This window comes from Oculina patagonica, chromosome 4, assembly GCF_052425735.1.
Source record: "Oculina patagonica isolate OP01 chromosome 4, crgOcupat, whole genome shotgun sequence".
Classification (NCBI taxonomy): domain Eukaryota; kingdom Metazoa; phylum Cnidaria; class Anthozoa; order Scleractinia; family Oculinidae; genus Oculina; species Oculina patagonica.
The window spans coordinates 27,324,413-27,341,643 of record NC_135761.1 but is presented as its reverse complement, the minus strand read 5'-3'; the positions used below and the strand labels follow the sequence as shown (position 1 = coordinate 27,341,643).

At 37.0% G+C, this 17,231-nt stretch overlaps 2 protein-coding genes across 3 annotated transcripts; one reads left to right on the top strand and one right to left on the bottom strand.

Annotated features, from left to right (window-relative positions):
- Window positions 1–1,433: 1,433 nt before the first annotated feature.
- On the bottom strand, window positions 1,434–2,705 carry LOC144650113 (uncharacterized). Its single transcript, XM_078509773.1, has 2 exons — window positions 2,651–2,705; window positions 1,434–2,503 (listed from the first exon to the last, which is right to left on the bottom strand). Exons 1-2 carry the CDS (start codon window positions 2,703–2,705, stop codon window positions 1,854–1,856), a joined length of 705 nt encoding a protein of 234 aa, XP_078365899.1. The 3' UTR covers window positions 1,434–1,853.
- Window positions 2,706–2,788: 83 nt separating this feature from the next.
- LOC144650079 (radial spoke head protein 4 homolog A-like) lies at window positions 2,789–16,998 on the top strand. 2 transcript variants are annotated; one of them, XM_078509734.1, is made up of 14 exons: window positions 2,789–2,950; window positions 3,143–3,204; window positions 5,058–5,116; window positions 6,482–6,541; window positions 7,231–7,423; window positions 7,958–8,046; window positions 10,566–10,617; window positions 10,712–10,831; window positions 11,244–11,341; window positions 12,705–12,846; window positions 14,519–14,628; window positions 15,639–15,780; window positions 15,946–16,063; window positions 16,595–16,998. In XM_078509734.1, exons 1-14 carry the CDS (start codon window positions 2,883–2,885, stop codon window positions 16,821–16,823), a joined length of 1,542 nt encoding a protein of 513 aa, XP_078365860.1. In that variant the 5' UTR covers window positions 2,789–2,882; the 3' UTR covers window positions 16,824–16,998. The 2 variants fall into 2 exon arrangements, with proteins under 2 accessions (XP_078365860.1, XP_078365859.1); XM_078509733.1 differs by having other exon boundaries at window positions 10,563–10,617.
- Window positions 16,999–17,231: the final 233 nt, after the last annotated feature.

Genomic DNA, 17,231 nt, shown 5'->3' with positions numbered 1-17,231 from the left:
AATAGATTCTGGTTAATATGAAAGCCACGGAGGGCCTTCCAACTTCTGTCTTCATGGCCCTTGCCACTGTCAACATGTATTGCCAAGTTAAGCAATGATGTCATTGCTTTAATGTCATTACAGAGAGTGGACAAGATCTGTTGTGAATTCTGTATCACGAGATTGACCAATCAATAAAACCGAATAGGAATGGGAAATAACTAGAGGCATAAGTGTTATGCGAACAGAAATCAAGTATAACTCAACAATAAATCGCTGCACAGATCACAAACCAAGATACTCCTGAGCAGTTAAGACTAATGCAAAATATAAACGAAAGAGGCATTTTACTTGATGAGTTCTATAAGATTCAGTAATCAGACATCTAGACAATAAAAATTGGCCGGTGTTAATAAGACCGCTTTAGACCTTGGTTGCTCAAGAGAAGTATCGTATATTGCATATCATGCAGGCTTAGACCAGATGTCATGCTACAAGATGATGCAACTTTTACAGAAGTTGTCAGCTACTTTTATTTAGTATATGTTTATTTTTGACAAATTTTATAAAAATTATTTAAAGGATCCTAGTCAGCCTCCGCCATTTTCGCTGCCATCTAAATTCGGACATTTTGCATGTTGAAAAGAAACCCTCGTCCATCCTTGTGCGTTTGCTTTACTGAGGTCTTAAACTGACACAAGTTCTTTTTAAAATTATCGGTGCTTATTTTTGACTAGTTATTCTATCATTCTTTTGTTTGTTTAGAGTGAAATTTATCAGTTAAACTTAAATGATCCTATTCAGCCCCGACATTTTCGATGCCATCGAAATTATGAAAACTGTATGGCGAAGCGAAATCTTATTGCACCAGAAGTCTGTTTAATTACTTTCAGCAGTTTCACGGTGATTTCTTTCCTTTAGACACGCTCTGCGAAAAATATAATACCGAAATTCTCGTATGTAAACAAAAACAAAGGCGTGGCTGACTAGGGTCCTTTAAGACTGGAAACAATGGAAAACGTCATTGTTTCTGCATGCATTGTGTGCAATTTATAGTTACACTAGCTGGCCTCAATATTGACTTATTATCCATTATGCAAAACAAAGAAGACAAATGAATATTTAACAAAACTTGAGCTATCTCTGCCTTCATGATTCCAGACAACTTTTCAGTTGCCGAAGTTAACAACATTTTGCAGATGAGCTTCACCTTTAATCATATTATCTTTCGATTCTCTTGCATGGCCGAAAAGTTGGCTTTGTTTCACTTTTGACTCGCATCCACCTCAAAAGCAGATCTTTGATCAAAATCATAGTTGGCCTTTACCGCAATCAGACATACGCCACAATCAGTGAAATGAATTTGTAAAAGCCAACTTTTCAAGCTGCGTTGGAGTTAAGGGTCCCAATTTTGTACATTTTATGTTGAATGATAATAGGCCAAAGCAATGGAATATAATTGAATTGTGGTATAGTTGTAAAAATACCAAGATCCTTTAGTAATAAAATGTACCATATACAGGGTGTCGACAAGACAGCAACCTGATCAGTGGCAAAAACAGTTCACTGCCAATAAGCTCCTAATATATTAAAATTCAACTTGCTAGCCAGGCCTAGAGGACAGAAACAAAAAACATTTAACAAGCATGTTTATTCATTGTTTTGTTTGTCTTTTAGGCCTCGCTACCAAGCTGAATTTTGATATAACAAAGTAGCCTATTATAATTCAAGTTTTAAACAGTTGTAACTGTAACCATGTCAAATGAAGTTAATTGTTTATACAGACATCTGTTTCGTACAGATGACAAATAACAAGGAAATCTGGATCAACAATAACAAATAGACCCTATAGGGAAGGCAGTCAGTTCATGTTACTATGGAGCTGTGAGGCTCCTGCCATTCTGAGAGCGGTCTATGGATAAAATAAATGGACAAGCAGTCTGGGCCCATTCTTCTGGCGTCTTATGCATTGCTGCACCTTGTTTTCCAAAAGAGGTCTGTAACATGGGTGTGTTGATAACTCCAGGATTTAAAGGGACACAAGTCAAGGGTGCAGGTAGCTCTAGGGCCATTGCTTTAGAAAGCCCTTCAATGGCCCACTTAGTAGCGCAATAAGGAGCCACGTGAGGAGAAACGCTCCTCCCCCAACCGGAACTAAAATTAACAACCACGCCCTTTCCAGCTTTGATCATCTCAGGGACAAAATGGCGAATAACATTTGTGGTACCATTGATGTTAACATCAATAACACTGTTAAACTCCTCGGCAGAAATTTGCCACAGACAAGAATTATTGTTGGTGACAGAAGCATTGTTCAGGAGAAAAGTCGGCGCTCCAAAGACAGAAATAATATCTTCTGACCAACGTTTCACTTCTGACTCGTTCACAACATCAACCACGGAAAATTGCTTTGGTTTGTTCTCTTTACAACACTCGTCATTCAACTGGCTTATCTTATGTGCCGATCTTGCACATCCTAACACTACATGGCCCCTGGATGTGAACCATTTCACCATAGCAAGGCACCCAAAAAAAAAAATTTTTTTTTCTCCCCCCCCCCCCCCCCCCCCCCCCCCCCCCCAAATTTTTTCCAAAACCCCACAAACTAAAAAAAAAATTCCCAACCGACGGACTCCGCGAAAAAATAGGGACTCTCGTAATCTATAGCAACCCAAGCCCGTAGAAACACCTGTAATTGCGATCACTTCTCCCCTGTTTGATGCCATATTGAATATAGGAGATAGCCCTGATGCTTGCTCAACCCCAGGCTCTTTCCGGCGTGATTCTTGCTGTCGCTGTGTTACCATGGGAACTTCCGCCATAGTATTTTCAATTGGTACTGTGTGATCGGTACAACGTATAACTTATTTACTCCTAAGTTTCTGGCTTACTTCGCATGTGAAATGCAGGAAGAAATAGAAAAAGCCAAAGCTTTTCTACTGAAAACCAGTGCGACATCAAACAAAAATCTGTAAGTATGTGTATAAACATCTCCGTAATACTAAGCTCAATGGCGCCTGTATCCACCATCTTGATTCTGTGATTCTGCCGTAATTTTAAACACAGACGTCTTTGCTTATTAAAGCTTTATTTGTAAAAGTTAGATAACTGAGTCTTTAGTAAGACTGCTAAAGCTTCGCTTACCTTACCCTTTCTGATCCAGATATGACCATCTAAGTGAGGTGCTAGGCAAAATCTTGGATGAAAGACCGAATCACTGTATTGGTAAGTGTCACCGAATTCATGGAGTCATCAAATAATCCTTGCTTTTTCCTTGAATTTATAGGCATGCTTTTAGCACATACTTAAGTTATTTCTCGAGTATAGGCATGTTCACTCCTTGAAAATGCGATAAAAACATGACCTTGGGAACTTGTCAGAATAAGCAGTGGAAAATGGGAATGCCACAACTTTTGAGCCCCTGAATAGAGAGGGTCATGGAAAAGTAGGCGGTGACAAATTGAAGGTGCCATAAAGTTTTGCTCATGTGAACAAAACAAACATTGTGTTTTAATATTATAGAATGACACGTTATAGAACAATCATATAAAAGCAGAAACTCATACAGAGTTGAAACATGTAAAGCACATATCAATGTTAGGCCGCTGGGGTGGGGGGGGGGGGCTGGGGCTGGCATAGGTGTGGGATTTGACAGCAATCATCTGCCCATAGTGGGGACTTTTGACCATTTTAATGGACTTTCTTACAACATTTTATTGAAGTTTAGTAATTCTTTTGAACATCCACAAATGCCCTGGGGTTGGGCATTTGAACAGAAAATCTCAGCTGAGTTCAATTGCCCAGCCAATGCTCCCCCCAGCGGCTTAAGTACTATATTTGGAAACATGAAGATTTTGTACATGAATGCTGTATATGTTGTGGTTGAATTTTACCCTTGGTACAATTTCATAGATACCAAGTTTTTTGGCTGGGTATGGAGTGAAAAATTATTCCCCCCCAAAAAAATTTAAAGTTGCAGAGAAGCAATTTCCTTCATAATGGGCAAGCGTTTGTTGTGTTTAAACTCTTCCCTACTCGATTAGCGTTCATCTCTACTAAAGTACAGCTGAAAGTATAAAACTTTATTTAAATTAATAAGACTTTTTCCTCAAGTTGTAGTACAATGTATTTAAAAAAAGCGTGATATTTTGTCTGAATGGCGTGGTTGCGTGAGATTGGGCCAAAAAGAGTGAGTCTCACGCCAAAAGCGTGAGACTTGGCATCTATGCAATTTGGTATTTTACTTTTAGGTTTTATATTCTTTTGATAATCATATATTAATTACAAGGTACCATACACCAGAGCAAAGAGAAATACCGATTGAACCAAGGATAAACTTCAACCACTCAACCACACCATATATTACACAGGCAACAGCATTTTTACTTTTACAGTGAGCTACTTTAATTCCAGCCAACGCTATAAATTTCTTAGAGAAACTAAAGAAATTCATTAGATTTAAATGATTAGTTTTCCAAAGTACTGAACAATAAATTATGAAACAGAAGAATTTAACCAATATTTTTAATGTTATCCTACCTACTGTAGCTTGTTCAAAACAAGATAACATCATCTTGCACAAGCTACTCACTCACATGCTTTGAATTTAACACAAAATGACTGCTTAGTGATATATTAATCAAAACAGTTACTGTAGTTGTACTGGTAGGTCCTTGATAAAAATGAAGATTAGTATGTTTATTTATTAATTAAATATAATGTACAAGAAGCTATTTATAATTTCTAGATCAGATACACAAAATTACAAAAATCACTTTTAAAGTCTAAATTATAATTAACGATTAGAGCTACAAGCCTGAGTTTTCTATGCGCATAAGTTAGTAAAATATAGCAGAAAACAATGAGAATGAAAAAATACTTACTGTGATATACTTAACTATGATACATGCACATGTGCTGCTTGTCAATTGCTGAAAATGCTGTCTCACTGTCTAATAACTACATAAAATGTATTAATTACTATGCAATGTACAATGTGAGTTCATTGTTCCAGTTGTGAGACCTTCTCTTTTTTAAAAAATAACCTTGTATGTTACTGATCCTTTTTGTTAAAACAGATATATTTGAAGATATTAGCAAAAACATAAAAAGGGCAAACTTGCCTGAAGAGTCTGAGGTATGTGTGCAATTCAAACTTTAATTCCAATAGTAAAGGAAGTTTGTGTATTGTTAGTGGATCACTTGGTACAATTATTATTGAATTGCATGAGTTCCTTGTTTTCTTGTTTCTATCATGCAAATAATTATTGGTGAATAACCACTTGTAAACAAGCTATAGTTTAATGTTTAAGTGTTTTCTACTTAACCCATTGACAATGTTGACAAAACTTTATCCACCTAAGAATTGTATTTTATATTACTTTTTAACAGTCATGCAGCATAATACCTTGTAGATCATTATTGTAGCTGAGATGTAATGTAGGACTTTACAGATAGACAGTGTCTCAATACTGTAAATTTTAATTGAGAGGTATATAGTTAAAAGATGAGTGTGGGTCTGGTTTTAGTTACTGAACACTGCAAACTTTCTAAGGAGTCATAAAGTGATGTTACCATGGTGACCTTATAATGCGGACACCTCAAGCTCTCTGATATAGACACTTTTCACTGTTCCTTTAGTGTCTGTATTACAGAGGTTCATTTTATTATTTAGGGAGATTCAATTTATTATAGACAATTATTTTAAAGTTACTCGCTCAAGGCAAGGCATAGGCAATAAGTGAATACATTGTATTTACTGAAATGAAGTCCTGTTTAGAATCAATGTTCACTGTGCCTGAGGCGGATACAATTGTTTGAGTATAATTTTCGGAGGGGCACGGACATCATGAACTACAAAATAACAAAAGAAAACAAAAAAATAGTTTAATACATACACCTTATTCAATGGTTCAACATATAAACTTGGGTGACTGTCGGTTTCACGACTTAAATTACGAAGGGTTGTTAAAGTTAACTAACGATCAATAGTACAGCAATTCCAATTGGCCCAATGTGTTTCCTGTGACTTGGTAACCAATCAAACTGCTCATTACAATAATGGGTCAATCACATCGGCCTTGGCGCATCTAGGTGTTAAACGACGGGCCGTTTAGATCGGCCCGTGGTGCATCTAGGGTTAAGTCATTGAATAAGGGATTTATTATTCCATTTTTTTACTAAGTTTGCAGGTCCGTATTTAATTAGTTTCTCTGTCCTTGTTTTTGCCCTGTTCTACAGTGTAGTGCAATTTTCATAGCAGTGTAATAATGTGGCAAATTTTGTGCATTGTTTTGCCCTAATATGGTAAAATAGCACAATTATAGTACATGTAGAATAATAAATCGATTTAATACATCAAAAATTAGTTTAATACAAACAATTTACACGTTAATTTAGGCAGTAAAATGAACATCACTACAAAAAAGACATTCATCGCCTCTGCTCTACATGTGCTTGTGGGTGAATTAAAATCTTTTACAATGTATTTTTTTAATGATAGGAAGTTGATGATGACAAGGAAAGTAAAGAAGTTGCTGAAGTGCACCAGAAGTTGTTTGAAGTAAGCTACTGATACAGTTACACTTTATTGCAGTCAGTGCGTGCAAGTAACTTTCAGACACTCATTTGTTAACTACAACATTAATGAGCGTACAGCATAAATGAGGAACCACTGAGGAACAGGCAGCAGCCTTCAAAATATCTACCATTTTCTTATTTTTTACTTTAAACATTTTTTTTACATGCAGATCCATAATTAAACTTTTTTTATTACATAAACATCTCACTAAAGGGTTGTTTCTACTTTTGACATGGTAGAGAAACAATCAATTTTGTTTTCAAAGAATCTCAGTGTTTCCTGAGAAAGTTGAGAGTTTTTTCCCCAAATTATTTAGGCAAGTAGGATTACTGTATGATGTGAAAGGCAAGTGGTTCTTGCAAAGAGATCTCAAACTCATGAATATTTCATCAAGTTAAAACAAAGGATATCAGAACTGTGACAATTGTTCAGATATGTGATCTTAATCAACATAGATTTTTCATCAAAAATACTTTGTTGCGCATTGTATTTTCACTTTGGGGGGGGTTTGGTCGTTAGTTTTGAGATGTTTCCGACGGTGATATAAATATATGTTTGGGATGTTCTTGATGGTCATTCGTGGCCAACAACATCTAACATGTACTGATGTAGTCACATTGTAAGTATATTCAAGCTTTAGATAACAAATGGTGTGCTTATTTTGTATGTAGAAAGACGGTGATGGTGAAGGAGGTGAACCTGAAACAGAAGAAGATGTGGAAACACCTCTCCCTGATCTCATGAATTTAACTTTTTACTTTGAACAAGCTGGAGTTGGACTGAGTCGTGAAGAAATGTTTAGATTATTTCTTGCATTAAAGCAGCTAGTGGATACTAAGCCATTACAAATGGTCCGTTTTTGGGGTAAGGATATAGATAATATTCATGTCCACCCCCATAGAAAGTCATTGGAAATTCTGAGGAGAGGGGGGGGGGTCCTCCAAAGTGAACGATTTTAAAAGAAAGTATAAAAGTGTTTTTGAAGGAGTAGGGAAGGGGGGGGGGGTGGTCAAACCAAATAACCTTGATTTCCATTGTGGGGGTATGGATAATATGATTTCCGGGCTCTGTCAAGTGCAGTTTCAAAGTTTGTGATTTACAGACTTCTGGTCTGTGAGGAGTTTAATATTCCATGCAAAGCTGGTTGGCTGACAACCAGTATTATAAGCACTCTGTGCATGCTCAAAAACTTAGAATTGGCCAGTCTGAGAGTCTGTATTCACGATGCTGACCAATAGAAAACAGTGCTGTAGGGGATGATATTGTGTCCAGTACTGTGCATAGCTCTAACCCCTGACAGTATAGCAACAGGGAACAATACTACCTGTCAGACTCATATCTCAACTGTGGTAGATTTCATGAATTGAAAGTGAGTTGTTATTAATAATAATTTTGTAGGTAAAGTGTTTGGAATAGAGTCCAATTATTACGTAGCAGAAGTAGAATACAGAGAGGGCGAAGAGGAAGAGGACGAAGAAGATGAAGAAGTATGTGCTCAAAACTGATCATAACATTTGATGTTAAATCAAAGAGTTCAGCTACATGTATTACACAAAATTTGCCAGCAGCACAGAGAGTTCACTATAAGTGCCTCTCAGGTACTAGGCCTTAATCGGCCTGCTTATATCATGATTACCCTCCCAGATATAAGCTTTAGTTTTTGCCATACATCTAACTTTTCCTTATTACTAGTAACTTTACTAATAGACCCAATGCAAATATGGCGGCTGTTAATTTTCAACTCCCAGAAAAATCATTTGTCAACGTCATTAAATTAAACTTTAACTATTTCTTGTCACGCACGGCCATTTACAGGTCCTTTTGGACCGATAGCACGAAAATTCCTAGACAATTTGCCTTACTTCCGTTTTCCTCCAAATTTGGAGAACAGGAAACTGATATGATTAGCCAATTACAGAGCGATTTTGGGCCAGGACACTCAAATGTGCCTTACATGACCAATTTTTCACAAGCGTGATCCAAGCGTGACCCGAATTTGTTTCAAAATTCCAACATGGCGGAATCAGTCGAACTTAAACAGCTTTTAAAAGTGGGTGAACATGGTTTGAGGAGGAAGTTTATCCAGAAGGTTTTTCAAGTCTCAAACAAAGTTACAGTAAGCTCGAAATTCGAAGCGAAAAATTGAGGTAAATGATCTTTTATTTTGCTTCGCACATGTTTGTGTCTGTTCGCGATATAAGCACATGTTCTGCAAAATGCGACAAAAAACCGTTCGGATTGTCGTTTTTTTATGTTTGGAAACTCGCCTTTATCATAAACAATTTGTCATTTGTAGAGTTTGGGAATGTAAAGCTCAATTTCTTTGATAATTCTTTGATAGCCGCACGTAACTTGAGCTCTGATAAGTCATTGCCATGGAAATTGAAATGCGATCCTTCTGTTTACGTAAGAAAAAAAAATAATAATTAATTGCCTCTTTGGAATTTTTTTATCTGGTTTTCGGGAGCAATTTTGTCTTAGAACACGGAAAATGATTACTTGGACCTTAAAATTTACCCAGTGGAGCGTTTTTGCACTATTTCAGTTTTGCCTAAATTTTGTGACTTATTTGTACTGATTTTTTGTGATTCAAAATTTTTTTTGAAACGTTTTAAGTATTCATGAAGGAGATTATATTTTTTCTAGAAAGCACATTTTGTGCCCTTTCAAATGAGATATTGGAGACTTAATAGCTGTAAATACTTTTGGAGTTATTAAATAAAATGACATGGTCAATTTTGTATTATTTTTGTTGTGACAACAATGAATTGACTTAAAGATAAAGTCGAAGTAAATCAGTGTATGAAGTTCAGTAATGATCATTTCTAAATGTTTTTTTATAGATGCTGCTTTAAAATCCCCCAGATGCTTCTGAGGCCATGGGTTGATTCCCATTGGGGTCTCAGATTTTTTCTTTGTCCCACGTTCATGTCATGTTGAAAAATTTCATCTTCATTATTTATTACTGAGCTTAGAATTTACCATCTTAAGTTTATTATTTTCTTCTGACACTTATTTATTTTTAAGTTACCAGTAGGCTCAATTTTCTGCCTCTCTCTCAAGTCCGGCCAGTCTTCATTCTTCATAGGTCATTCTTCATAGGTCATTTTCCCTAAAATTAAAGTGGCTGGAAATCGAGCATGCAATAACATTAGTCAGAATTTTCTTTCAATAAATTAGCAACTTACTTTCCTGCAACATCAAACCTTTGCAATGTAATAAGCTGGTATGGTGATTAGTTTTGTTACTGTTTCAAGAGTAATATCATAGGTGACAAATTACTCCTTAATTTTGGCGCGAAATTTTAACATTAAAATTGCCATGGCAATGTAGTTAGCAGCAAGATGGCGTCCATAATAAAAGATGTTTCAAAGTTTGAAACTTTGTACATTTTCGCTTGAATTTCATCTTAGCCAGCTAGCCTTGGCCTGTGATAAAACTTTTGATGATTTTTTATATTTCAAAAGGTCAAAATGACTTCTAGACTTAAGCCAATTACATAAATGGCATCGAGCGGATTTTTGAGCGTTTTACACGGGCACCGTTTTCAGCTCATTCAAGACGAACTACGGACATACCCTGGTAATGTGAGAAATAGTTGACAGTTGATTCATCTTTGAAACTTTTAGTCAAGAGCAAAAAGAATCTCTAAAAGGTTTTCTTCAAAGACTAAAAACTTGCGAACTTAAGCAAAATATATGCTTTCAACTTTTCAAATCTCGGAGTTCGCAATGCAATTTACCAGTCAAAAACCTACGATTGCAGGAGTAATATGTCACCTATGATATTAAAATGTAATCAAATGGTATACTCGTGAAATTAGGAAATAATTTCACTTGCATTTTGTCAAAATGCTTTTGTCAAAATTTCCCGAGCCTAAAGGCTCGGGAAATTATAAGCATTTCGACAAAATGCGCGTGAAATTATTTCTTAATTTCACTTGTCACCATTTGATTACCAATACTAATAAGCTGGTATGGTAATTAGTTTTGTTACTGTGAAGCAGGGTGAAGGTGAAGGTGATGATCAGGCAAAAGAAGAAGACAAAGGAGATGAAGGTATGGTGCTGCAGATTCTGGATCACAGCTGCAGTAATTATAACAGTCAATTCATAGTTGTTAATTAAATTTATTTCATTTTCTGGTCATTTAGATGAAGAAGGTGGTGAAGAAGATGATACTCCTAAACCAGACTGGAAACCTCCTCCAGTTATTCCTAAAGAGGAGAACAGAACCGGCAACAACAAGAGAACTTTCTTTGTCACAACTGAACGTAGGTTCTTTAATAACTACCATGTTTTTCATTTTAGAATTTGTTAAAATTACCTTCTCTAAGGTAAACTCCATCCCAATCTTAGGGATTAATGACAAGCAAGCTATAGCTCAGTATGCAACTACTCCTACTGGATGGAATACCAGTCTGTTGCACTCCCCCCCCCTCCCCCTCCTCTTGTGACATTGGATCAAAATGCTCTGGCTAACAATTTCTTCTGATCCATATCCATATAATTTTATAGTATTTTTGGCTGCATTTTTGGACAGATGAGCTTAAATTCTGTAGGGTCATTAGGTCATTTATTTATTAATTATTTGTTGACAAATATACATGTATTGTGTGGTTTAAATTTACATGTATCTGGTACACTGTTAATATAATAGGCTGATTGATGTTTTTTTTATTTAAGCTGGTAAGCCATGGATAAAACTTCCAGCTGTAACTCCTGCACAAATAGTAGCCGCTAGATGTATCAAGAAATTCTTTACTGGAAGGCTGGATGCTCCGGTAAGATGTCTAGTTTACATACATTTGATATCAGATACGAATCAAGTGAAAACTTTTGCTGATAAGTGAAATTAGACAGCTACAACATGTTGTTTACCTCTTTTGTGATAAATTGATGGGGTCAGCTTGAAAGAGCCATGAGGTTACATGGCTTGTCGTGATCATAAAGTGACTAAAGAGTGTGAAAGTTAGAATACAAGATGTAGTGATGGACCTATAATGTGCCCAAGGAATTTTTTTTATATGATACATACGCTTTGTCTGACAGTTTTAAATTACAAGTTTTAAAACAAATGTCAAGTCATTTTGGGGAGGCATGTCAGAATACCTGGCCACTTTGATTTACTCAATCTACTTCTCCCAGTCTCTCACAGTGAGGAAAAAACAGATGTTTTTACAATAAAGTAACGAAAATGCAGTGGTAAATTTGGCTTGCATTTGTCTCAGGTCAACAAAAATGACACTTTATTCTCGTTTGGACAGGATGTTGAGAATGAAATAACTCCAAGGCACTTGCTCTCAATTTTAAACATACTTTGGTGTATGCACTGACATGGGACATTCCTTATATACTTCCTCTATTCAATTGACAAAACCCCAGGGTCATATATCAAAAGAATACAGTAGAATCTATGTTCATGTAGTTATAAATTTAGTTCATGTAGTTATAAAACATGTTGTCGTTCAAGGGAGTTTTTTCCAATGCAAAATAATCAACAATGCATTGTTTATGAATTCAGAGGTGATCTATGTGATGTGGTTATACAAGTCGAGATTTTGTTCAGCACATTGAGGAACAAAAGTACTCTGCTCTTTAAAAACACTTGTGCAATGCTCACAATCAGAGAACAATTATTCAGCATTCTTAACAAATGTTGTGGAAAGCTGAAATGCTTAATTTACAAAATGCTCCAGTTATCAAAGACACTACTCAAAGCAAAACTATTAAAAAACTATTAACCTAATTAACATCCTCTACATTCCACATTGTATTTCACACGTTTTTTTATATTTGGTGTTACTTTTTACCTTTAGAAACTCGAATTTAAAAGCGATAAGTGACTCATTGAAACTGCTATTGCTTATTTTTATTTCAAGATTAATTGTTTATCCAAAATCTCTATAAAAGTGACAGTCTTTGATCCAGACATTTTGAGACGACAAAAGCTCTTTACATGTAACAAAATCTTGTAAAGATTATCTGCAACATTCGAGTAAGTGTACCTACTTATTCAACTTGATGGCTTCACACAAACCATAATGACTGGTTCCTAAGGTTTTTTTTTTATTTCAATACATTTTTTCATATACAGGATGGCTACCATGTCATGGCTAAACAAATTGCATCTTGTTACTTTTACAGATTGTTAGCTATCCACCATTTCCAGGAAATGAAATGAATTATCTGAGGGCGCAGATTGCAAGAATTTCAGCAGGTGCCCAAATAAGTCCTGCTGGATATTACATGTTTGAAGAGGAGGAAGAGGAAGAGGAGGAAGGAGAAGGTAACAAGAGTATGAACGATTTGACACCTGTGCCGAATAACTCTTTTGGGATGGACCATTATTTTTTAGCCAGTGCCCTTGGTTGGTCAACTGTTACTACAAAATTCACCAAACTGTGGAATAGGTCCAAATTTTCATGTCGCTGCCCCACCCACTTTTTTCTACTACCCCACCTATTTTCATCTGTAAATTCCAACCGTCGCCTTGCACAGGCAGCCCAAGCTTACGTTTCGAGTGGTCGGTAGGTATAAATTGGTGTTGCGTAACACTAGTGTTTTAGGCGATTATCCAAAAGGACACAGCAAATGGCAAAAGTAAGTTTATGTTGTCAGGCAAAAGGCAAATCAAATGATACCGTGATGTTTAAGACGGAATCCACTAGGAAGTCGAGTAATATTTATTAAAGTTGGACAAAAATCAAGTACCAGAATAATTTAAATCCTATTGCGTTATTTCCTACCCTTAATAAAAGGTAAAGATGTAAGTAATTATCCGTTATAACACCAACAACAATTTCTTATCAGAGTCTGAGAAAATGAGTTTCAAAGTTCACAAGGTATAGGCAAAATCTCACATGTAGCCATTTTGGAAATTCGTCTTAAGCGATTCAGTGGAATTTAGCGGAACTTCGAAATTTGTTTTCGATGTTTGGTGTTGTTAGAAAAGATTTCTTTTGATAAGATATTTGAAGCAGTAACAAAAACGTTTGCAATAAGGTGGAAATAATTCTGGTACAACAATTTCTTATCAGAGTCTGAGAAAATGATATTCAAAGTTCACAAGCTATGGGCAAAAGCTCACATCTTTTAAGCGATTCATGGGAATTCAGTGGAACTTCGAAATTAGTTTTCGATGTTTGGTATTGTTAGAAAAGATTTCATTCGATAAGATATTTGAATCAGTAACACAAAAGCTTGCAATCAGGTGTAAATAGTTTTGGTACATAATTTTGTCCAATAACTACTCGAAGTCCTGGCGGATTTCCTCTTAAATAGCTGACTATCTACTATCTATACATTTTCAGGTTTTTTGATCCCCCCCCCCCCCCTCCAAAAAAAATAACGGTCAGTCCCTAATTTTAGACTGAATCATATGACAAGTTGAATAATGAAGAAAAATTGCAAGGTTCGTTAGTTACATAGGTAAAACTTGCGTCCGTGACGTTGGTTCTGAGTGCCCGCCTGACACTTTTGCGTGTTCTTTTAGCCCAAGCAATATCAGCGGCAACATTTCTTTCAACTTATAATGCAGTGTTGCACGTATTTTCCCACAAGCTGTTGCGTGAAGAATGGGTTCAACTTTGTGCAACATGTTGGCTTAACACGTGCAACTATTAACTTACAACATTGGTGTACGCTTATATTCCGGGTATATTACAAGGTCGTGAAGATCCTTGTTTCCCGAAAGAACGTTCCATGTGCAATGGATTTTAAGCTAAAAAAGTTATTCAATTTGGCTTATTTGGCTTTAAATAATTAGTCTAATTACTCAATAAGAGTAGACTCAAAGCTTAAGAAAAAAGCTGTAGTTAATACTACTATAAATTAAATGTTTTTTTTTTAATTCACATTTAAATGTAATATAATCACAAAGCCTACTGTTAGAAACTGTCTCGCATTTGTTTGCTAGATCAGCTGACACAAATTAATTGTCATTTGAATCATTTTCACAGTGCGAGATTCCTATATGCTGAATGTTGATTTTGAGGGGATTAGTGTGCGAGAGCTTGCTGATCCGTCACTTCATAACTGGGTGCACCATGTACAGCATATATTACCACAGGTAAGAAAAGAAAAAAAAATAAACCTTCACTTTTTGATCGATGCTTTGTTTGTAACTACCGTAAGCGGCGGCGAGTCTTGTAAGTTCTTTGCTCGTTTTTTAATGCTATTAATATTCTAAACCAACTAGAAGATGGTTTTCCTATGTCCTATAAGAAAATAATGCAGGTAAAACGGCTGAATGCCTAATGGCTCGGGCATCCACCTGCAGCTTTTCTAGACCGCAAGCCTGTATTAATTTCTTATAGAGCATGGAAAACCATCTTCTGGTGGGTAAATATGTTACGCCTTAAACTTTCTAAATAATAGTTTTTCCCTGTTTTATTGCTATCAACACCTTCAATACGTTCATGCTTATAAGTAGCGTCTCGTTATTTAAATTTTGCTCCAATTGCGAAGTGACGGCCATCTATAATACTCGATGGTAATTGATATCAGTCGATGAAATTATAGACAATCGATGACTTCTGAAGCTTGGATACCTACCTTATCAAAAAGCGGCTAAAGCACAACACCCGATCAACGACACATCGGACCTATTATTCTATTCTTATAGAATAGTAATGAGAATCGAAATGCACAGACTTAATGCACCAACAACAGCGAACCAAACATGCTACAGCAAATAGCGACACACTAACAATCGACCTCATCGCCTGATGAATACCTCAAAGCGATACTATCGTGAACCAAATAAATAAACGTTCATCTCTCCTGTCTTACACCAAAATGAACAATAAAATCGCTTCTCGATATTAATCGATTAATTTATCTCCAAATGTTATTATCCAACGGTTTGTTTTCTTCTTTTTCCGGATGGTGCATTCTGTTCCGGAACTAGGAGTAATTAATCCTGCGTAGCGCCTTGAAGTGAAAATAATATTTCTGACGTTTCTGAAAGGTTATTTTGGCATTCGTGGCGCTAAAAATTAATTTTTGGACATCTCAGAAAATTCAAGGCTTTCACTCCCCATAATCTTTATTGTAACCTGTTTGTTTTACCTGCGGTAGGGTCGCTGCGTTTGGCACAACCCTGTCGAAAAACCAGAAGACGATTTTGAAGAAGAAGAAGAGGAAGAAGAGAGAGAAGATGTAGAAGAACCAAAACCAGAATCAGGGCCGCAGTTATTAACCTCCATTGCTGAAGATGAACGTGAGTGTGACAATCAAATTCCTCGTCGTATCTTTTACAATAAAGTTGCGTACAGAACACTCTTGCCTGCGTAATGTAATTTTTATTTCATGTTTTGGTGGTTACTTTCGTTGGCTTGGTTGGAAAGAGCTGGAATTTGATTTTTTTTTTCTTTAATTGTTACAGCTGTAAACGGAATGCCTGCTTGGACTCCCAATGTCTCGTCGGAGTTACTACCTCAGTACGGCCTCGCTATCATGCGTTCCAATAGGTGGCCTGGTGCGGTCGCTTTTGCAAAAGATAGGTAGGTTACATGCATGGTTGCACTGTTCGAATCTGTTTGCACAACCCTGTCTCTTGACTGACTTGGGTGGCAAAAAAAAAAAACTGGAGGTGAAGAATCTAATACCGTAATGGTTCGTGCGCCCTCCTCCCCCCCCTCCTGCGCCCCCCTTCGTTGTTTGTGCGCCCCTTTCCTAGCGCCCCCTTCTTGCGCCCCCTTCTTTCACCCCTTTCTTCATGTCCCCGGGAACTGGCCCTCTGTCATTGACGTCAACTATCTCCACCATTCACCGTTGTTCATTTTCTCTCTCTGCTCTTTCTCTCTCGTCTGTCATGTGTTCTCCGCCTCCCATCGCCCTCCACCACGCCACGGGCCTAACGAACAACGGTAAAGGAAAAAGGCGGTGAATGGCAAGCTTTGCTAACTTCAAGTTCAACCTTACTAATTTAATCAAGCTCTTTCCATTTCTGGCACAAACGTCCCGTGATATTGAACTGTGTGAAAAAAGCGTAGCTTACGTCTTAATTGTTTTTATTACTGTCGTTTGTTAAGGAAATTTGAAAACATCTACGTCGGATGGGGACACAAATTTGATGCGGATAACTACACCCCACCTCCACCCCCAGCGGCTATGGAGGAGTACCCAGTGGTTCCCGAAGTAACGGAAGTAGATGACCCTACAGTGGAGGAGGAAAGGGCGCTCAAGAAGGCGCAAGAAGAAGCTATGGAAGCAGCGGAAGATATGGATGATGTTGACGACGATGACGATGACGACGACTGAAAATGAATTAATAAAACAAGATTTAGAGCCAACCATATTCTAGAGGGTTGTTTTCATACACACTTGTAGAATGCACAGAGGAATAGCACACACAAACACATCTGTAAATACAATTAACGATGTACATGTATATAATTTTTCTTTCGCATTGTAGAATAAACTTTAAGTTTTTTTCTCCAGTCTTACTTGCTGGGTTTGTGACCCTTAAGTGGTTAGCTTTGATTTTAAAATATGGCATTAGGATATTTACATTTCTATTTAACAGCACGTCGCCCCTCCCTTCTCCGTCCACCTACACCCCCCCCGCCCCCCCCCCCGCGCCCCCCCTCCTCCCCCCGGTCCCCCGTGCTCGCTGTGTTCTTCCCTCTTGTCTCCCACCTTCGCCGTGCGTCGCGCCCTGCGGTCGGT